The 18871-nt window shown below is 43.6% G+C and overlaps 1 protein-coding gene across 4 annotated transcripts in view; it reads right to left on the bottom strand.

The window, feature by feature from the left end:
- Positions 1-18871, bottom strand: part of WDPCP (WD repeat containing planar cell polarity effector) — a 361726-nt gene that overhangs the window by 76222 nt on the left and 266633 nt on the right. For all 4 annotated transcript variants that reach the window (XM_075596138.1, XM_075596140.1, XM_075596139.1 and 1 more), the window contains one exon: positions 18715-18817. In XM_075596138.1, the coding sequence (XP_075452253.1) occupies positions 18715-18817 (103 nt within the window). The remainder of the gene's footprint in view (positions 1-18714; positions 18818-18871) is intronic.

Raw genomic sequence — 18871 nt, 5'->3', positions numbered from 1 at the left:
TGGAAGTCACAAACAACCTCAGAGTAAACATCCAAAGTTCTGCAGGCCACTCTCGCCTTGGCTAATGTGAGTGTTCATGACTCAACTATCAGAAAAAGAAAACAAGAATTGTGTTCATGGAAGGATAGCCAGGAGGAAACCATTGCTCTCTAAAAAGAACATTGCTGCCTGTCTGACGTTCGCCAAAGAGCACATAGATGACCAACAAGACTTCTGGAACAATGTTCTCTGGACAGACAAGTCAAAGGTTGAACATTTTGGCTTAAATGAGAAATGTTATGTTTGGGAAAACCAAACCCTGTGTTCAAACATAAGAACCTAATTCCAACCGTCAAGCATGGTGGTGTGAGTGTGTTGGTTTGTTGCTGTTTTGCTGCCTCAGGGCCTGCACGGCTTGCCATTATTGACACAACTATGAATTCTGCATTGTATCAGAATATTCGAGAGGAGAATGTCAGGCCATCCAATCTTGAGCTGAGCTGAATCGAAAGTTGGCCATGCAGCAAGACAATGATTGTAAACAGGTAAATCCACAGGGAGAGTCAGTTAGTACCTGGGTTATCGTAGATACCTAGAACCAGGAATTCAAATAAGCTTAATAAATACGTGGCTGGGAGTCCAGGGAGATAGCACGCAAGTCAAGTGGTTAAGTGATCCAGGGTCAGGGTAGGTGGCAGGCAGAAGAGTAGTCAGTCGAGCAAGGGTCAGGGCAAGAAGCAGGCAGAAGAGTATAAGGACAAACCAGAACTGGTACTAGGACTTAGCAGAAACTGGCAGCAGTCAGGAAGTTTGCACAGCAGCAAGGAAGCTAGACAACCTGCCTCTTAGGTATCAAACTTGTTTTGAAGCCCAGGTATCCGGGACAGATGCCTTCTTATAGGCCGTGGGGAAGTCAGGTGTTGAAGTCAGCACAGAGTCAGCATAGATGTCCAGATAGGGCACTACTGAGATACCTTGCTCCCTGATTGCAGCTGCTACCTTCACCATTACCTTTATGAAGATTCTGGGGGCAGATGACAGAGCAAACGGCAGAGCCATAAATTGAAAGTGCTTCACTTGGTCTTCCTAACCTATGGCAAATCTCAAGACCTTTTGATGAGCACAACAGATGGAATATATAGGTATGCATCCTTTAAATCGATCACCGGCATAAAATCTGTTGAATTTATTATGTTTATGACCAATTTGACTGACTATCTTGAAATGTTCCCTACAGACATACTGATTTACAAATTTCAGATCCAGGACTGGCCTGAACCCTCCTGATGTTTTTGGAAACATGAAAATGATGGCGTATGTTCCATTCTTTTCTTGAGGCTCTGGTACTGTACACCCCACCCCATCTGCTATGAATTTTTGAACTGCCTCTCTCAGTACTTTCCTTTTGATTGGACATACTGGTGAAGACGTGAGAATTAATCTTCTTGCAGGCTTTACTATAAACACTATTGTATAAACACTATTGAATATCCCCTTTCTTTTAGCTGACAGACCTAGCGATCTGTTATCTGATGCCATTGCATAGTAAAGTGGTGGAGTCTCCTTCCTACTTGCTGACCATTTCTTGGCAATGAACCTCTGGCATCAGAAAGATGTTGATCTTTGAAAACGTACCCGTTAACGTGTCCCTTAAGCCTCTTTCCCCTAATATGGTCCTGGAGGAAGATGACTGCCCTCTCAAGTTCTTGTATGACCTGTATTCTTTCTGAGAAGGCCTGGAGTCACGGAAAAGTAAAACGATCTGTGGGTTTTGGTGGCTCTTCTGTCTTGGGGCAAAACTTTTGCCTTGTTATCGGACATACTTGTCCACCAACTTTTCTAGTTGTGCTCCAAATAATAATAAGCCTTCGAACGGCATGGAGCAAAGCTTGTTCTTAGAAGTGGCGTCCGTGATCCAAGCCTTGAGGTTAGGCGAGTAGACTCCATAGATGCGGCACATAAGTATTCGATACCTAGGCAAATGAACCTAAATAGTTTTAAAATTTGATCTCTGGAAAATGTTGTTGTTGAACCTTCTTCTACCTTGGGATATCCAAGCTCTTAGTAACCTGGTAATGCAGGCTGACATGGCACCTGGATTGCATAGTGCCCCTACCATCATATAACACTCTCCGCAATGCACATTTTGCTCGCTTGTCCATTGGTTCCTGGAAACGTGTGCCATCATCTAGGGGAATTGTTAATTGCGACAGGTATGCTACCTAAAGAGGGCTATCCCAAACCTAAGAATCTTCTGGATCAAATTGGTACATCTGGTTAAATCGCCTTGAAAACAATGGTTTCATGTCTCAATTGCCACGTATACTCGGAAGACCCTTGACCTATATGAACCCATGAACATACGATTCTGCTTTGTCATAGGTTCCTTTAGCTCTTCTATTTCCATTACTGTTTTTACTGCTTCCACCAGCTTGTCAATATCTTCTGTTGCAAAGTTTCTATACTTTGTCCTCACTTCACCTTCCTTATCGGATGAGTAGTCCGGAAATTCTGTTCCTACTGAGGCTTCCCAGTCGAATTCCCGTGAGGATGCTGAGTAATGCCGTGAATATTCTCTAGGCTTGAAGGCTGTCCCTAAGTATTCATGATTTTGGTACCAACTGTATATTAGCTGACTTAAAGCTGTTGAAGGTCTGATGCATTGCTGATTGGAATCATCCCAAGAAGCTATGAATCTGGATGGGATTTTCCTTCATTGTTAGCTGCTTTATACAAGCATTGTATAACCTTTTCTAATACTTGTCTGGCAGAAGCTGTTCACGTCCTGAACAAGTTAAATGCTTGGTCTTTACAGTTACCTTCTTGGGTCTGACATCCCCTGTACTGGGCTCCTAGGGGACTCAGGCCCTGCACTTTGGGGGCTGACATCTATGGGATACATAATATACAAAAATGAAAAGCAATGACCCCCTCCCATCTCTCTGCCTTAGAAGTTTTCCCCAGTACCATTCCCCTTCCAATACTGGACTGCAAGACAGCAGGTAAGGGGTTAATCCATTGTAGAGGGAGAGGGGGGTTGGCCCGGTATTAAAGGGGTTGCACCCCATATGGCCACCCCCTGACCTCACCAGGGAGGCAAGGGGTTAACTGGACTGCGGTCCAGGAATGTGGCTTACACCTTGTCATGTCAGGAAAATGTATGTTCCCCTGTTCCCATGTTTCATTATAATGTCAGTGTCTGCACCACACACACACACACACACACACCGGGATCCATCCGGGAGGGCAAGGGTTAATAGTTGTATAGTGACTATAGCCCTTTGTTTAATTTTCCCGCCTTTTCAGGCACCACTTTGCAGGGTTCCATAGGCCGCCATTGGAGCTCCATTCCTTTCAATGGCGGATCTAGCTGTTTTGGACCTGTTTCCCTCGAAGACCAGCAGATGGCGTCCGAGAGGAGGAGCGGCGGTTTCCCATTGTAAGTCAATGGGCTCATTGACTTCAATGGAGATTCCTCGATGGCGCTTTCCAGGAACGAGTTGGCAGCCGTCCAAACCGCGAAACCGCAAAGCGGATACATTGTCTGAAAGAGAGCTTCCATCACTGATTAGTCAAGGTCAACGTCAAGTGGCGTGGGAATCTTAGGTTCTAGGGCACCCAGAAATAAAATTCTTTTTGCCCCTAGTTCCTAGGCCTCCCCTCACTCGACCACCACCGGGTCCCAGAATCCCGGACCCCCGGAAAGGGTCGTGCTGGCAGAGTGGGTCGCGCCATCGGTTCCAATGGCGGCGGCAGAAGCAGCACGAGAAAACGGCTAAGTCCGAAACCCTACACATCATATCCCATATCTCCGGGTCTGGAGGGTCCAGAGGGCCATGGTTTGGGGTACCTGTAGTCACTGCTCCGGCATGGCTGCAGAACCATCCTTGACCCTCTCTGACCAACCCGACGGAGTATGGACCACCCTAAAGGTTCGGGAGATTTTCCCATAGACTTCAATGGCGGCCGGGCCCCATTGACTGGCTATGGCGGAGAAACCCCATAGGCTTCAACGGCGGCGATGCCCCGTTGAAAGTCTATGGCGGCAGACGTCCATAGCCGCCAGTGGCGGCGGATTACCGTTGAAAGTCTATGGCGGCGGAGCCTGTTGTTTTCAATGGGGATTTAGTGAAAAACTGTGATTTATTTTACAGCGGAGAACTTTGTGTTAAAGTATGAAACGGTTTAAGTGGTATTTGTGTATCTCCGGTTCTGAAGGTCGCAGCGGGCTGAAACTTGGATCCTATAGTGTCCCAGTTCCGGCAGTAAGGTCTGGGAAGTTTGGACCCGCTGGACCTAACGGAACCGGATATTTTAATATGTGTGTGTTTTAACTTTAATACTGTATTCCAAAGCGGAGATAAAAACCTGCGAAGATTCCTTCACACAAAGGAATGCAAATGGTCAGGGGGGCGACCCAAAGTCTAGGAACCAAGTACTGATCAAAAGACTCCGCCACTCTAACTGTTTACATGAGGGTAGAGAAGCATCAAACTGGAGTGGTTTGTAATTGTTATATCTTACACCTACAAACAATGAAGATTCTGCCAGATACTTCATCAGGTAGACTGGCCAGCGCCCCTGATTAGATGTGTGGGGCATGGGTTAAAACTGTGTTTCCATGTTAGGGATTGTCACCCGTCGCTGTCGCGGGCGGCGGGGTCGCGGGAATCCGGCAATTTTATTTGTTCAAGAGCCGTCACGTGACTCGACGGCCCTTCAAAAATCAAATTTTGCCGGCTTCAGGTTTTGCGATGGCGACGTCGCTTGTCGCGTGCACTATCAGCGCACGCGGCGGCGGCAATGTATTTGTTTTCGGGCGACGTCGCGTCGGCGTCACTATAAGCGCGGCTTTAGGAGGTTACAGTATCTGTTGGTCTGAGGTCCCTGAGAGAGCCTCATACAAATAACAAACTAGAATTCCATTGAAAGCTCCTACCAAGGACAGGAAAAAACACTGCACATGTAAAGGGGGAGGTGCTCTATATAGGGTCAGTGCAAGTTTCTTCCTATCCTAGCTCAGGGGGTGGAGTCCATAACCCATGGTGCTGCCGGATGGGGAAGAAAATTGTATTTTAATACTATGAAGGCTAAAGACTTTGTCCCGTGAAAGAGTAGTAGTAGTTCAAGCTCTTCATCTGCCCTGCTGCTTCTAAGCTAATTAACTGCTGCTGGATCCCTGCCTATAAGTTTCAGGTGTTTCTCAGCATGGCCAATAACTGAAAAAAGAAACAAAGCATCAAAGAAAAATATCAACTCCTCCCCTTCTTTGGAACTCTGCTTTGCTTAGCATGAGTCTTCACATGTGCAGCTCTACATACATAATTGTGCATAAAAGAAAGGCCAAAGCTATCCAATTTAGTTAAACTACTAATCAACCTCTGCCATGTCTCCCATGCAACAATGTAACTAAACACAACTAAAAACGGTTATTCATGTGTATTTATTACAGAACGCGAAAATGTTTTCTTCTTAACGTGTAGAGTAGTTAAAAAAAATTAGGGCGGGGGGGCGTGGCTTGGAGCGATGTAAAATGGCTGCATAAGTCTGGAGCTCCCTAATTAGTTTAAGTAAATCTACTGCCATCTAACTATAAGCAACCCAACTATAACTAGTAAATCCTGACGAGATAAGCCACAAGCTACATCCCAGTACCATTCTTTACGAATTTGAGCTAGAAATAATAAAGAAACAGACTTACAACTTGGAGGTCTGCCAGGCCTGGCCGGCGTGGGAGCGAGGCCCATCTATCTGCCCGTCGGGACGTGACTGAATCCGGTGACCTGAGTGAGTCCCATGTAACTGCCACAAGCTTTAGAGATCCCAGCTGAGGTGAGCGGGCTTGGCGGGGAGCTAATTTGATGAGCCGGTCGTGCAGCCTCGGGCCTCTAGGCATAGCGACTCTCACGGCGGCATCCCACCAGGGCATGGCAGCCCTCGGGGTCTACGCATGATTCCAGCTCAGGGGCCGATAGCCCCTCAGAGGTACGCGCCCTCCCCTGCACCCTGTGGAGCCAAGGGGCAATAAATAAAACAAACAAAAAAATTACAGCCCGACCTGCAAGCCACACGAGGCCCGCAGTGGCCATCTTACCCTTGGGGACATGCTGGGAAGGGCTGGATGGGGGCCGGGTTGGAGGATCTCGCTCCTGCCCGGGGGGACCACAGCCCACTGCTAAGATGGGAGGTCCCGGCGAGGCTTACCTGGGTGGTCAGGGTCGCTGTTGGTGCACGGGCTCTGGAGGGAGAGCCGAAACGGCTCCCGATCTAAGATGGCTACCGCCACCCAATAGAGGGGGGAGAAACTGTAGCAGCTACCCGCGATCCCGTTGGAGGGCCCGTCGGAGCACAAGGTGGGGAATCCGAGCTCCAAGTCCCTGTTGCTGGGCGGCTGTGGACTCCGGGTGGTGGGTCCGGCGGGGCTTGTAAAGCGGGGACAGAGGAATGGAGCCTCTCGCCTCTGCCCCGAGGCCAAAGATGGCCACCGGGCCTGCACAGCACAGATAGGCCAAGAGGTGAGGAGTGGAGAACCGGAGGCCCCTGGCGGGAGGTTCAGGTACTGGATCGAGTGCAACGCGCAGGAGGCTCTTGGTGAGGTTGAGCAGCCCCCGACAGCAGTGATCACCAACTCTGGGGAGCAACAGAGACGCAGGAGTCAGCAGGGGGAGAGGCCTGCAGAGATGAAGGGGAGACGGGAAGCGGTAGCCTCCAAAGTAAACAAGGAGAGAGACTGCAGAAGTACTGGGCAGACAGGTGTACTTCTCCCCCACAGTATACTCAAGTAGGAGATAAACAGCCAGTCTCCCCATATAAAAACCCTACCAACAACTTGGGTTCACTGAACCAGGGGGAAAAGACTGGGTCTAAAGATGAACACAGACTATTTATCTTATCTCAACCTGAGGAAGACCAGACTTGCAACCCCATAGACCCATGGGAGTGGGGGGTGGGGGGGGGAAAGGCACAGATAAAAACAAAAAGCTCCCTGATCAAAAGAAGATAGTTCACTTCACTCCTTCAAATAGAACACTCCAATTAAAATTGACTGTCAGACTTTGCAAGCTACTAAAATTTCCACGCATCACTAAAGATACAAAGGGGAAGCACATGCGGTACCAAGCAACATGGCTGCCTAACTGACATGCTCAGCTAACAACCGTGCCTTCAATCTAATTAATCCGGTGAAAAAAAAAATCTAGATTAGAAAAAAAAAAAAGACGCGGAGGAGGTCCGTTAAGATGTCTTCAAGATCCTCAAGGAAAACAACGCTCCAAAGCTGGTAGAGATCTTTCGTAAACAAAAAGCCAAGTAGGCCCGGGCGGATAACTCCGCCCAGCGCGAGATATCAGAATCAGAATCAGATATGGAGCCTCACAACCAGAATTCCACAAAAAAGGATATCGATGAGCACTTCAGAAATATCAAATCCTTCTTTCAAGTGGAACTAGCGGAGACCAGACAAGAGGTGGCCAAGCTGGGCTCAAGAACGGACGCATTGGGAAAAACTGACGAAATAATAAAAGATCAAGATATGGCCGTGAGAGACCTAGAGAATATAAAGGCTCAATTAGCAGAGCTCTGGTAAAGACAAGAAGACTGAGAATAAGAGTCGGCGGAATAATCTCCGGATCAGAGGGATCCCAGAGTCTATAACGAATCCAGAGGCCTTCGTCCTCAGATGGTTTAAAAATACTACTTCCAGAGGACTCCCTTAAAATGGACCGCTGTCACAGGGCCTTGAGACCAAGGCCACCAAACCAAGACAAGCCGAGAGATGTGGTAATCCGTCTGCACCACTTTAACAGAAAAGAAAAACTCTGGCAGAAACTAAGAATCCCCCAGAATCTGATTCTCGCCTTCAGGTATTCCGAGACCTGGCTCCGATCATACTCGCCCGCAGAAGATCTCTTAAGCCTGTTACCGATGTCCTAAGGGCAAAAGATATCAGATATAGATGGCGTTTTTCTTTGTAATACGAGAGGGTAAATCCTACTCAATAAAAAACCTTGACGACGCCCCCGAGTTTCTAAAAAGCCTGTGCATTCCTCATGAAGACCCAGGACAAGGCTCGAATCGCAGGCTCAGAAGTGATCGGCAGACACAAGGATCCTCACAGAAACAGAGGAGTGGCACGACCCCGACGACAGAGGGAATGTAGGTCCTGGGACCTTCTCGCAAGAATGCGGAGTAACCAACGTTATAGTATTTTTTGTTTAGATCTCTGCTGGTTGGCCTGGTACGGGTACTCCTTGCCCCGGCCCGGGAGAGCTCCAGATTACAGCGAGGGGTCTAGTCGGGGTGCACATAAATTATGGTATAACCATGTCCTTGCTGTTGGCTGAGGGACAGCTCTGTCTGCCCCCCCCCCCCCCCTGCACCCACCTCCCTGGGATGACTGTAGGCCAGGTCCCCCAGCTAGAGTTTATTGCTTAAGGGTTTTGGTTACAAACGTTATTGTTATAATGCTTGGGCCCCTCATCTACATTTTAAAACAGGCCTGGAAGGGACAAGGTTTTTTTTTGTTGATATTTACTCACCGGTACTATAAACTTTCACATAGCACGGTTACGGAGCTGGTTGTGACGGAGCTTATGTTGTTGCTCACGCTGCAAGGCTGTTCCCTGGAACACAAGTCCTCCACCCCACATTATTCCCTCTATGGGCTCGTGGAAACTCCCTCCCCCCATACCTTACCATACCTTTTTTGGGGGTTGGCCATCCTCCCGTTACAGAATATTTTTAGGTAAACAGAGGAAAATAGCAGAAGTATATTTGAACCAACACACGGGCGAATGAGAATTAAGTCCGCAAGGAGTCAGTTGATAGCTACCTCGGGACCGATAGGGAGTATCCAAATAACTTTGCATAATCTTAAGGGCCTGAATAGTCCTAAAAAAAGGCGACTGGCTTTTAAAGACGACAAAAAAGTGAAAGCGATATAATCTTGCTTCAAGAAACGCATTTTAGTTCTTTCTCACAACCTAAATTTTTTGACAAATTTCCCCACTGTATTATTCTCCTCAGCCTCAGTCAAGAAAAGAGGCGTAGCGATTCTTATCCACAAGAATATCCCATTTCTAATAGATAAAATTAGCAGCGATAAAGATGGTCGCTATTTAATAATCTCAGGTTTCCTGTATGGGCTAGTCATCACTAAAGCTAACGTCTATGCACCAAACGAAAAGAATTCTCAATTCTTTGAGGAGTTTTTTGCTATCTGGGCAGCTCCAGGAAAGGCAAAGTGATCCTAGGAGGTGACTTCAATTTGACCATCAACACAGACAAAACCATAGAAAAAGGGATAATGAGACATTAGTAAGATGCCTGCGAAATCTAAACCTAGTGGACACTTGGAGGGAGCTCCATTCTCAAACTAAATAATACACATTCTATTTGGCTCCCCACGACTCTTACTCCTGCATTGATATGCTTTTCTAGTCCCCAAACTAACACAGGCTAGTACTAACAAAACTTCTTGGTCTGACCATGCCTCACTGGCAATCAGATTGGAAAATTTGCACAATTATAATAAACATTAATCATGGAGACTGAATGAGTCTCTACTCAAAATCCCAGAGATTTTGGCACAGGTTGAGTCAGAAGTAACAAGTTTCTTCCAGATTAACCAAGACAGCATCCCCTCTTTAACCACAATCCGAGAAGCACATAAAGCAGTTTTTTTTGTAACTTATTTTTTATTTTCAGTTTTTGAAAAACATAAAGGAAAGGATACAGAAATAGAGAGAGGGAGGGGGTACTACCAATTTAACATCAGAATCATAAGAGAAACAAAAATCCAAGAATACAGGAATACCAAAAATACAGCGATCCCAACTCCAGGTATCATATAAAATTACCAGCTCTGAAAAGAAAAACATACAGCTCTCCATCCACAACGACTAAACAGTTCATCTATTCCACCTAGAATCCCAGGACTCATAGACCTTTTGGAATTTTCTTGAATAATGTCTAACATACGCTGTTAATCTTTCCATAGTTAGCACCTCATTTATTCTCAAAATAATCTCTCTCCTGGAGGGGGGCAGAGGTCTTTTCCAGGCCCCGGTGATCGCACGTCTAGCCGCGGTAACATAAAGCAGTGTTAGGAGGAAAACTAATTAGCATAGTAGCCTTTTCGAAAAAATTTGAACAATTGATAACTTAAAAAAAATTAATAACACAAACGGAGCAAGAGCACAAACGGACTCTTAACCCGGCCCTGTTGAGGAAACTAATAAATCTAAGAGGAGACTTGAACCTGTGTCTTATTTCAGAGGCAGAGAAATGTTTATCCGGGACTAAAAGGACTTACTTTGAGAAAGCAAATAAAGCCGATTCTCTACTTATGGCAAGACTCTGCAATAAACAACCACACAACCATATCAAATCTCTTAGGCTAAAAAACAGCTCCCTCACCTCGAACCCAGACCAAATAGCGGAAGAATTCCAACAGTACTACTCCCAATTATACAATGGTAGAAAGACAAAAAAAACAATACATTAATCCCAAACGCTCTGTCAACCTACCTGGCCTCTGTGGGACTACATAAACTCCAAGAGAGTGATTTATAGTATTTAAATAAGCCCATCTCCAGTGAAGAAATTGAAAAGACAATCAGGTCACTCAACATTTCTAAAGCACCAGGACCGGCTGTTTTTTGAAACATTTATTACAAAAAACTATCCAGGCTACTAATCCCACATCTCCAAAAGCTCAATTCCCCATAAATATGCTCCAGGCATCAATATCAGTGATAAACAAAGATGGTAAAGACCCTACAATGTTGCACTAGCTATAGACCCATCTCACTTATTAACACGGACATAAAAATTTTCTCTAAAATACTAGCCACAAGATTAAATACTCATCTCCCATCCCTCATCCATAATAACCAGGTGGGCTTCATACCTAACAGACAGGCAGCAGACAATATGAAAAGAGTTATAGATGTCAGAGCATTAAAAAAAAAAACCCCACAATATTCCCATGATGAGGTAGGCCCTGGACGCTGAAAGTGTTCGACAGAATTGATTGGACATACTTAAGAACAACATTAGAGGCATTTGGCTTAAGAGGCCCCTTTCTCACAGCTATTTTATCACTTTACACATCGCCAATGGCTAGAGTGAGATGCTTGGGTACGATATCTAACTCAATAGAGATCAGAGGGGGGGCGAGGCAGGGCTGCCCACTCTCCCCCTTGCTGTTTGCATTGTCGGTGGAGCCACTAGCCGCAACTATTAGAGCCAACATGGACATCTCGGGTATTAATATAGGGAAATCTGAATACAACATTTCTTTATTTGCAGATGATATTTTTTTAACACTCTCTAGACCTTAAACCTCCCTCCCCTTCCTGACCAGAGAATTGGACCACTTTATCTCTCTTTCAGGGTTTAAGATCAACAATAGTAAATCGGAGGTGCTAAATGTTAATATCCATCCACAAACAATTAAACTAATTGAACTTAACTTTAATTATAAGTGGAGAAAACATAATATCCATTACCTGGGAATAAACATAACCCAATCATACGAGTCCCTATATAGTGCAAACTACCCTGAAATTATTCAAGCAATAAATAAGGATCTCTCCATTTGAGCGAAGTTTAGAATATCTTGGGTGGGAAGAATCCAATCAATCAAAATGAACGTAATCCCTCGTTTGCAGTATCTATTTCAGACCCTTCCCGTCCCCTAATGCTAATGACTTTAGCAAACTTCAAAGAAATATCACTAATTATATTTGGTCAGGAAAAAGACCTAGAGTTAATAATAATAATAGCATTTTAGAGACATTTTGCAGGCACAGGTCCCTGCCCCATGGAGCTTACAATCTATTTTTTGGTGCCTGAGGCACAGGGAGATAAAATGACTTGCCCAAGGTCACAAGGAGCTAACACTGGGAATTGAACCAGGTTCCCCTGTCTTTACTCACTGAGCCGCTCCTTCTCCCTAAGCAAAAGAGTAAGTAAAAAGTAAGCAAAAGGTTATGACACTCCCGTCTGCAAGAGGGGGATTGGCTCAGCCATGTCTGTAATCCTATTATGAAGCAGCGCAAACTAGTAACCTGGTCAATTGGCATGATGAGGGACCCCTGAGGAGATGGGTACAATTGAATTTGACCTAATAAACCCAGTAAACTCCAAATCTATATTATGGTTGCCAGGTTCTAGGAGAAGGGAGCTGCTTGTGATCCTTCCCACTATTTTGCATGCCCAGGGATGCTGGAGGTCTTATACCGCCAGGAAGGGTCTTACAGATCCCAACTCCCCACTAACATCCCTTTACGACAATCCTGAATTCACACCGGGGCAATCGTGGACTAGATTTTCGCCACTGGCAGAAGGTGGGAGTGACTCGCCTGAGAGATTTGAGAGGTAGAGAAGATACTAAACACCTTGAGGACTTATGTCTGGATATACCAAGCCAGAGAAGGGAGGCATTTCATTTCTTACATCTTAGAGGAGTTTACAGGAAAAAGAATCATAGGGACTCCCTCAACATTTGAGAAATTATGTCTAGAGGCAGCAAGCACAAAGGGTTTGATCTCGTCCCTTTACGATACATCGGTGGGTCCCTCCCCCAGTAGAAACCCCAAGGTAATCAAGGAGAGGGAACGAGACTTAGGGGCGGTGTTGGAGGGAGGGAATGGGAGGAGATCTTCGAGGCAGTGGCAAAAAGCTCGATTTGCACCATCCTGAAAATTCCTATAAAGTCTTATACAGGTGGTATTATACACCTGCTAGTTATCAAGGATCCCCCCAGGCACGTCCCTTCTATGCCCTCAATGGTGTGGTAACAGAGGGGCCTATATTCATATGTGGTGGGACTGTCCAAAAATCCAAAAGATTTGGTCTGGTGTGACGAGGTGGATCCAGAGACTAACCTCTCAACCATGTGATCTGGACCCATGGATGTTGCTGCTTTACAGAACGTCGGTTAAATTCAGCAGAGTTGAAAATAAACTGATCGTCACGGCCACTAGATGTGCAATAGCTGCTCACTGGTCAAGGCAGTCGGTACCATCCATGTCCCAGATTAGGAATAAAATATGGCATGCATGCCAGATGAGCACTCTGATGGGCCTGGTAAATGACAACTACCGTTCATATTCTCTGATATGAAAACCTTTAGCTCGAATTTTGTAGGGACACAGGGAGGCTTCCGCCGACCTTTTAACGCCCCCCTCAACTGACCCAAAATAAAAAGAGGAAAGAAAAGATTACAGCGCCGCATGCTTGGTGGTCATTTGTCATGGCAGATAGGGATGTGCCCCAGCATACCTACAAATTGTATGTGACTAGAAAAAGGATGGTGTGATTAGCGCTAAAAAATGTTATAATGCAGTGCAAATATTACAACAAGTGGTTAATACAATAATAAAGAAAGGCTGCCAGGGAAACTAACCCAAACCCAGTTAGTGATAGACAAAGGAAACAATACAGACCGGCGCCTTAAAGTCCAAATGGGAGAGTTAGAGTTCAAATTGGTGAATTGGAGTGTCCAGCAAATGTTGCTTTGATCCAGTTGTCAACAGGTTCCTCAGCATCAGGATTAGTTAAATCATGCAGGGGAGACAAAAGGACAAGATCATAGTGTGACACTGTATAACTATACCAATAAACACACACATAAAGACAGACTGACATACATAACACAAGACAACACTAAACAAAGACAATTAAGCTGACTAATATTATAAATGATTTAATAAACACAATAAAATAAATAGCAGCTGTCTGGTGACGAGGAGGTCTAGGATCCGGTGTGTAAAAACCGGAATCCTACTTACAGCAAGTCCCTAGAATAAATGCAGGTGGGGATGGTGTGAACGTCCGGCAGGTGATGTTGGGGGACGTGTGCCACGTGTAGCCCTCAGGAGTTTCCTATGCTGTCGGCTGGTAATGGAGGCACTTCCTCCTCTCCTCGTGGAGTCCTCCAACCGCGCCCGGAAGTGCGTCACAGCGGGCGGGACGATCTACCAGATCTTACTGCCGATTGCACCTCATATAACATGCAACTCTGTAAACTGTTTGGAAGGTCTGCTCCTCTCACAGTACAGCTGTAGAATGCTTCTCAATAGCCCAATGCGTTTCTTGCGCATGCGCACTTCTTCAGGGGGGTTGAGCTCAGTACATGGTGGATTTAAATACAGACAGGTCACATTTCATTGGTTCCATACACTGTCACTCATAGTTCTTATGTGCAACTCGTGATTGGATGTGCTGCCTGTCAATCATGTACTGTGTACAAGTCAGCTAAAACATACAGAAAAACAACATATATACGAATATGACAAACATACAAGATATATAAAAATACACAAATACACAACCATTGCTAGTGATCTTGCTTACTACATATTATGCATCAGAGTATAACAGCTAATATAATATATACACATAATAGAGTTAATTGTATAAAATATACCACATTGATGTACCATCATCTGCACGCTGGTGGCTCCTATGATTGCAGCATGTCTCAATTGCTAAAAGACCCATTCATTGCAACAACAAAAAAATTGAGATTATATAAAAAATATATTTATATCTATTAAAATTCTATTAAATATATTTTAAAATATATTTGGAACAACTGTCCACTCGGGTGCTACCTCGTGCTCTGGCGCCGTTTCATAGATGACGTTATATTTGTTTGGTCTGGCAGCCAGGTACAGCTAGAGTCGTTTTTTATATATTTAAATTCGAACGATCCAGCTAGGGTTATGCTGGCTGTCTGCCCTAAGATAATTATTAGCCTGGACAGACTTGAAAAATGTTTTGGTTTCTATTTTATTGTTACTGATATAAATTTCGAGGTCTAGAAATTCTATATGTTCCTTATGGTGGTTGAATGTAAATCTCAAATCCCTATCGTTCGAATTTAAATATATAAAAAACGACTCTAGCTGTACCTGGCTGCCAGACCAAACAAATATAACGTCATCTATGAAACGGCGCCAGAGCACGAGGTAGCACCCGAGTGGACAGTTGTTCCAAATATATTTTAAAATATATTTAATAGAATTTTAATAGATATAAATATATTTTTTATATAATCTCTATTTTTTTTTTTTGTTGTTGTTGCAATGAATGGGTCTTTTAGCAATTGAGACATGCTGCAATCATAGGAGCCACCAGCGTGCAGATGATGGTACATCAATGTGGTATATTTTATACAATTAACTCTATTATGTGTATATATTATATTAGCTGCTATACTCTGATTCATAATATGTAGTAAGCAAGATCCCTAGCAATGGTTGTGTATTTCTGTATTTTTATATATCTTGTATGTTTGTCATATTCGTATATATGTTGTTTTTCTGTATGTTTTAGCTGACTTGTACACAGTACATGATTGACAGGCAGCACATCCAATCACGAGTTGCACATAAGAACTATGAGTGACAGTGTATGGAACCAATGAAATGTGACCTGTCTGTATTTAAATCCACCATGTACTGAGCTCAACCCCCCTGAAGAAGTGCGCATGCGCACGAAACGCGTTGGGCTATTGAGAAGCATTCTACAGCTGTACTGTGAGAGGAGCAGACCTTCCAAACAGTTTCCAGAGTTGCAGGCTATAGGAGGTGCAATCGGCAGTAAGATCTGGTAGATCGTCCCGCCCGCTGTGACGCACTTCCGGGCGCGGTTGGAGGACTCCACGAGGAGAGGAGGAAGTGCCTCCATTACCAGCCGACAGCATAGGAAACACCTGAGGGCTACACGTGGCACACGTCCCCCCAACATCACCTGCCGGACGTTCACACCATCCCCACCTGCATTTATTCTAGGGACTTGCTGTAAGTAGGATTCCGGTTTTTACACACCGGATCCTAGACCTCCTCGTCACCAGACAGCTGCTATTTATTTTATTGTGTTTATTAAATCATTTATAATATTAGTCAGCTTAATTGTCTTTGTTTAGTGTTGTCTTGTGTTATGTATGTCAGTCTGTCTTTATGTGTGTGTTTATTGGTATAGTTATACAGTGTCACACTATGATCTTGTCCTTTTGTCTCCCCTGCATGATTTAACTAATCCTGATGCTGAGGAACCTGTTGACAACTGGATCAAAGCAACATTTGCTGGACACTCCAATTCTACAAATTGTATGTACCCCACGAGGTTTGGGTCGGATCCCAACCAACCCCTACCTTTGTCGGTCCTTATGACCCGCCTTTACATTTTACTGAGCCGTCCTGCAAGACGACATGTTCTCTGACCTATGTGCGATTGATGTAATCTATATTCTCTGACTTCTGTACATTACACTTTTACTATTCTGTAATCTTTCCCCCTCCCCTTCACTATTTTATTTTCTGTACCCCCCATGAACTTGTTAAAAAGCAATAAAATTTGAGTTACAAAAAAAAACAAAAAAACATTTAGGACGTTTCATTTTTTTGTTTCTTAAGGTAAAATTCCCCCGTCCAAATGTTTTCTTGAGGTACTAATGTTAGCTGTGCTGCCACTTCATTACACGTGCCGACATTTGTAATTTACTTTGGTACCAAATAAAATGATAGTGTTACACAGCATGCCTTTGAATTAGGTAGAATTTATCTGCTTTTCTTGTTACAACAAGAATCCCTTTTGGGTGAAAACTATTGATTTGAAGGTTAAATAAATTCATCTGACTGGGCCCATGTGTAATTTGTTGGAAGTTGGCCTTGGGAATCTTTCTAACATTTTCTACATACGCTCTTCAATTGAGTTTTTATCAAGCAATACCGGATGAACTCCTGGGATTTTTGTAACTGCATAATCATTATTAATTATAGAATTTCTAAATAGGTTATGCCATGTCAGTTCCTTGTGGCATGGTTAAGTGACGTTTAAATTAGCAATCTACAGCCAACTTCCAGGAAACAGATCTGTTTTACAGCAGTCAAGGTTATGACTAGTGATTTGTGCTTCTCCATTTGGCTGAAAGGGTATTTAAATAAAGCTCCAAGGCTTAATGTTAAACTCCAGGAAAATGCACAGGTTTTACTCAATGGAACCAGTTCTATGGGCAAATTTTAAGTAAAAAGTTTGTAACTCCCCATAAACATTCACATTCTTTGTTATGTTATCACTGAGTATAACTAAGATTTAAAACAGTGTAAAAGCAGTGTTTTCCCAACCTCGCCTCAGGGTGCTGATCCAGACCAAGCGTCTCATACAACCACCCGGCATTCTATTCATATGCAAATGAAGTAGATTCACCTGTGTGCAAGTACAATGGTTATCCCTAAAACCTGGTGTGGCTCGAGGGTCTCTGAAGAGAGGTTTGTAAATCACTGGACAACAGCTTGTTCTTGCATAAAAATAAAAAAACTATAGAAAAATGAATGTACTCCGAAAATGATTACAGCTGCTAAACCCCCACTACATGCCCATGTTAAAAATGACTTTTTTTTATATAGTGCTAACAATGTACGAATCCCCATAACAAAAAATTTACAGCATAATTACATCCTGTCCCAAACGGTTTACAATACATTTTTTGTGTGTCTAAAGCACAGGTAAAGAGACTTTCCAAACATTACAAGAACAGTTAACAATAGGATTGAAAATGAGTTTATTCCCATCAGTCAGTTTGGGTTATTTATTAAATACGATAGTGCTGATCGGGGCACTAATGCATGGAAAATGTAATTGCTCCCTATTGCAATTTAATGAATAACCGTCCATGTCCTTACCACAGAGCTATTTGCACAAAATCACAGATAAATGTACCTTGTGGGAAAGACTCTCCAACTTATTATTGTCAGATGACTTAACATTTACACAAAATCAGCCTAGTCAATATTGAATGAGAGTAAACTGAGAGAAGCCCCTTGTTTATTAGTCTGCTCAGTCCATTACACAAGGCAGAATGTTGTTCAGAGCACATTTTCACACATACTCCCAAATATAATATACCTCTAAGTATAAAAAGCACATGAGAGCATTCAGCACTGTTAAAAAGTGTACAGAATATAGATAAAATATTGCATTCACGGGAACCATGGTCTGCTTAGTTATGCTGCGCTTATAGTGCCGGCGAAAACAATTGCATTGCCGCCGTCGCGTGCGCTTATAGTAAGCGCGACGCGACGGATTGATCGCAATCGCTGGAAGTCATCTCTATTTGATTTTCCAGCAACCGTCACGTCGCCGGCACTATAAGCGTAGCCTAAGGATATATACGCAGATCCACGTGTCTCTATCATCTCTCTATGAACAGGCTGTCCCTTTTTATCCATATGACACAAATCAGCGTCCACTGGTTATCAATTTCTTAGTAAAGCTGGTAAAAAAATAATAATAATTGCAGGAATCCTACAATGTTTATGATGCTACTCCCAATTTTGTATCATAGGCATTATTGTAACAGATCTTTCTGGCCCCCAAAAAGGACTTTTTATGCAAAAAAATTACAAAGTGACCTAATCATTTTCGAACGAGAAGTATATGGGAAACTGTATGCCATCAATGTGTTACGCTGTATTGTACTAGTTTCAAATAGAAGCAATCCAAAAACAGCTTATTTTAATTTGTTTCAATTTTATTCAACGTGAGATTGTTATATCTGAAGTCAAAGATCCACAGGTGGTGTTTGAAGCTTATCTCTACTAATTCTCTTTTTCCCAGATGCGGATTTAAACTAACCAATAACCCCGGCGTTTACAACATTGCAGCAGTACAGAACAAGTATTGATTTTAAAAAGAAGCTTTTTAAACAGCATTAATTCTCACCAACTCCAGCGTTTATTGATTCTGCATCTATTTCTTCAGCCTTTTTCTTTGCCACTTTAGCTAGTGCCAATTCACCGTTATCTAGTGCAAGGTAATGGATGTCCTTTGGAAATAAAGCAAAATAAAAGATTAATCTAAAATGAATCTTGGACGCACA

The sequence above is a fragment of the Ascaphus truei genome, chromosome 4, assembly GCF_040206685.1.
Source record: "Ascaphus truei isolate aAscTru1 chromosome 4, aAscTru1.hap1, whole genome shotgun sequence".
Classification (NCBI taxonomy): Eukaryota; Metazoa; Chordata; class Amphibia; order Anura; family Ascaphidae; genus Ascaphus; species Ascaphus truei.
Note: the sequence above shows the minus strand (reverse complement) of the source record. Positions and strands in the feature narration are given on the sequence as shown.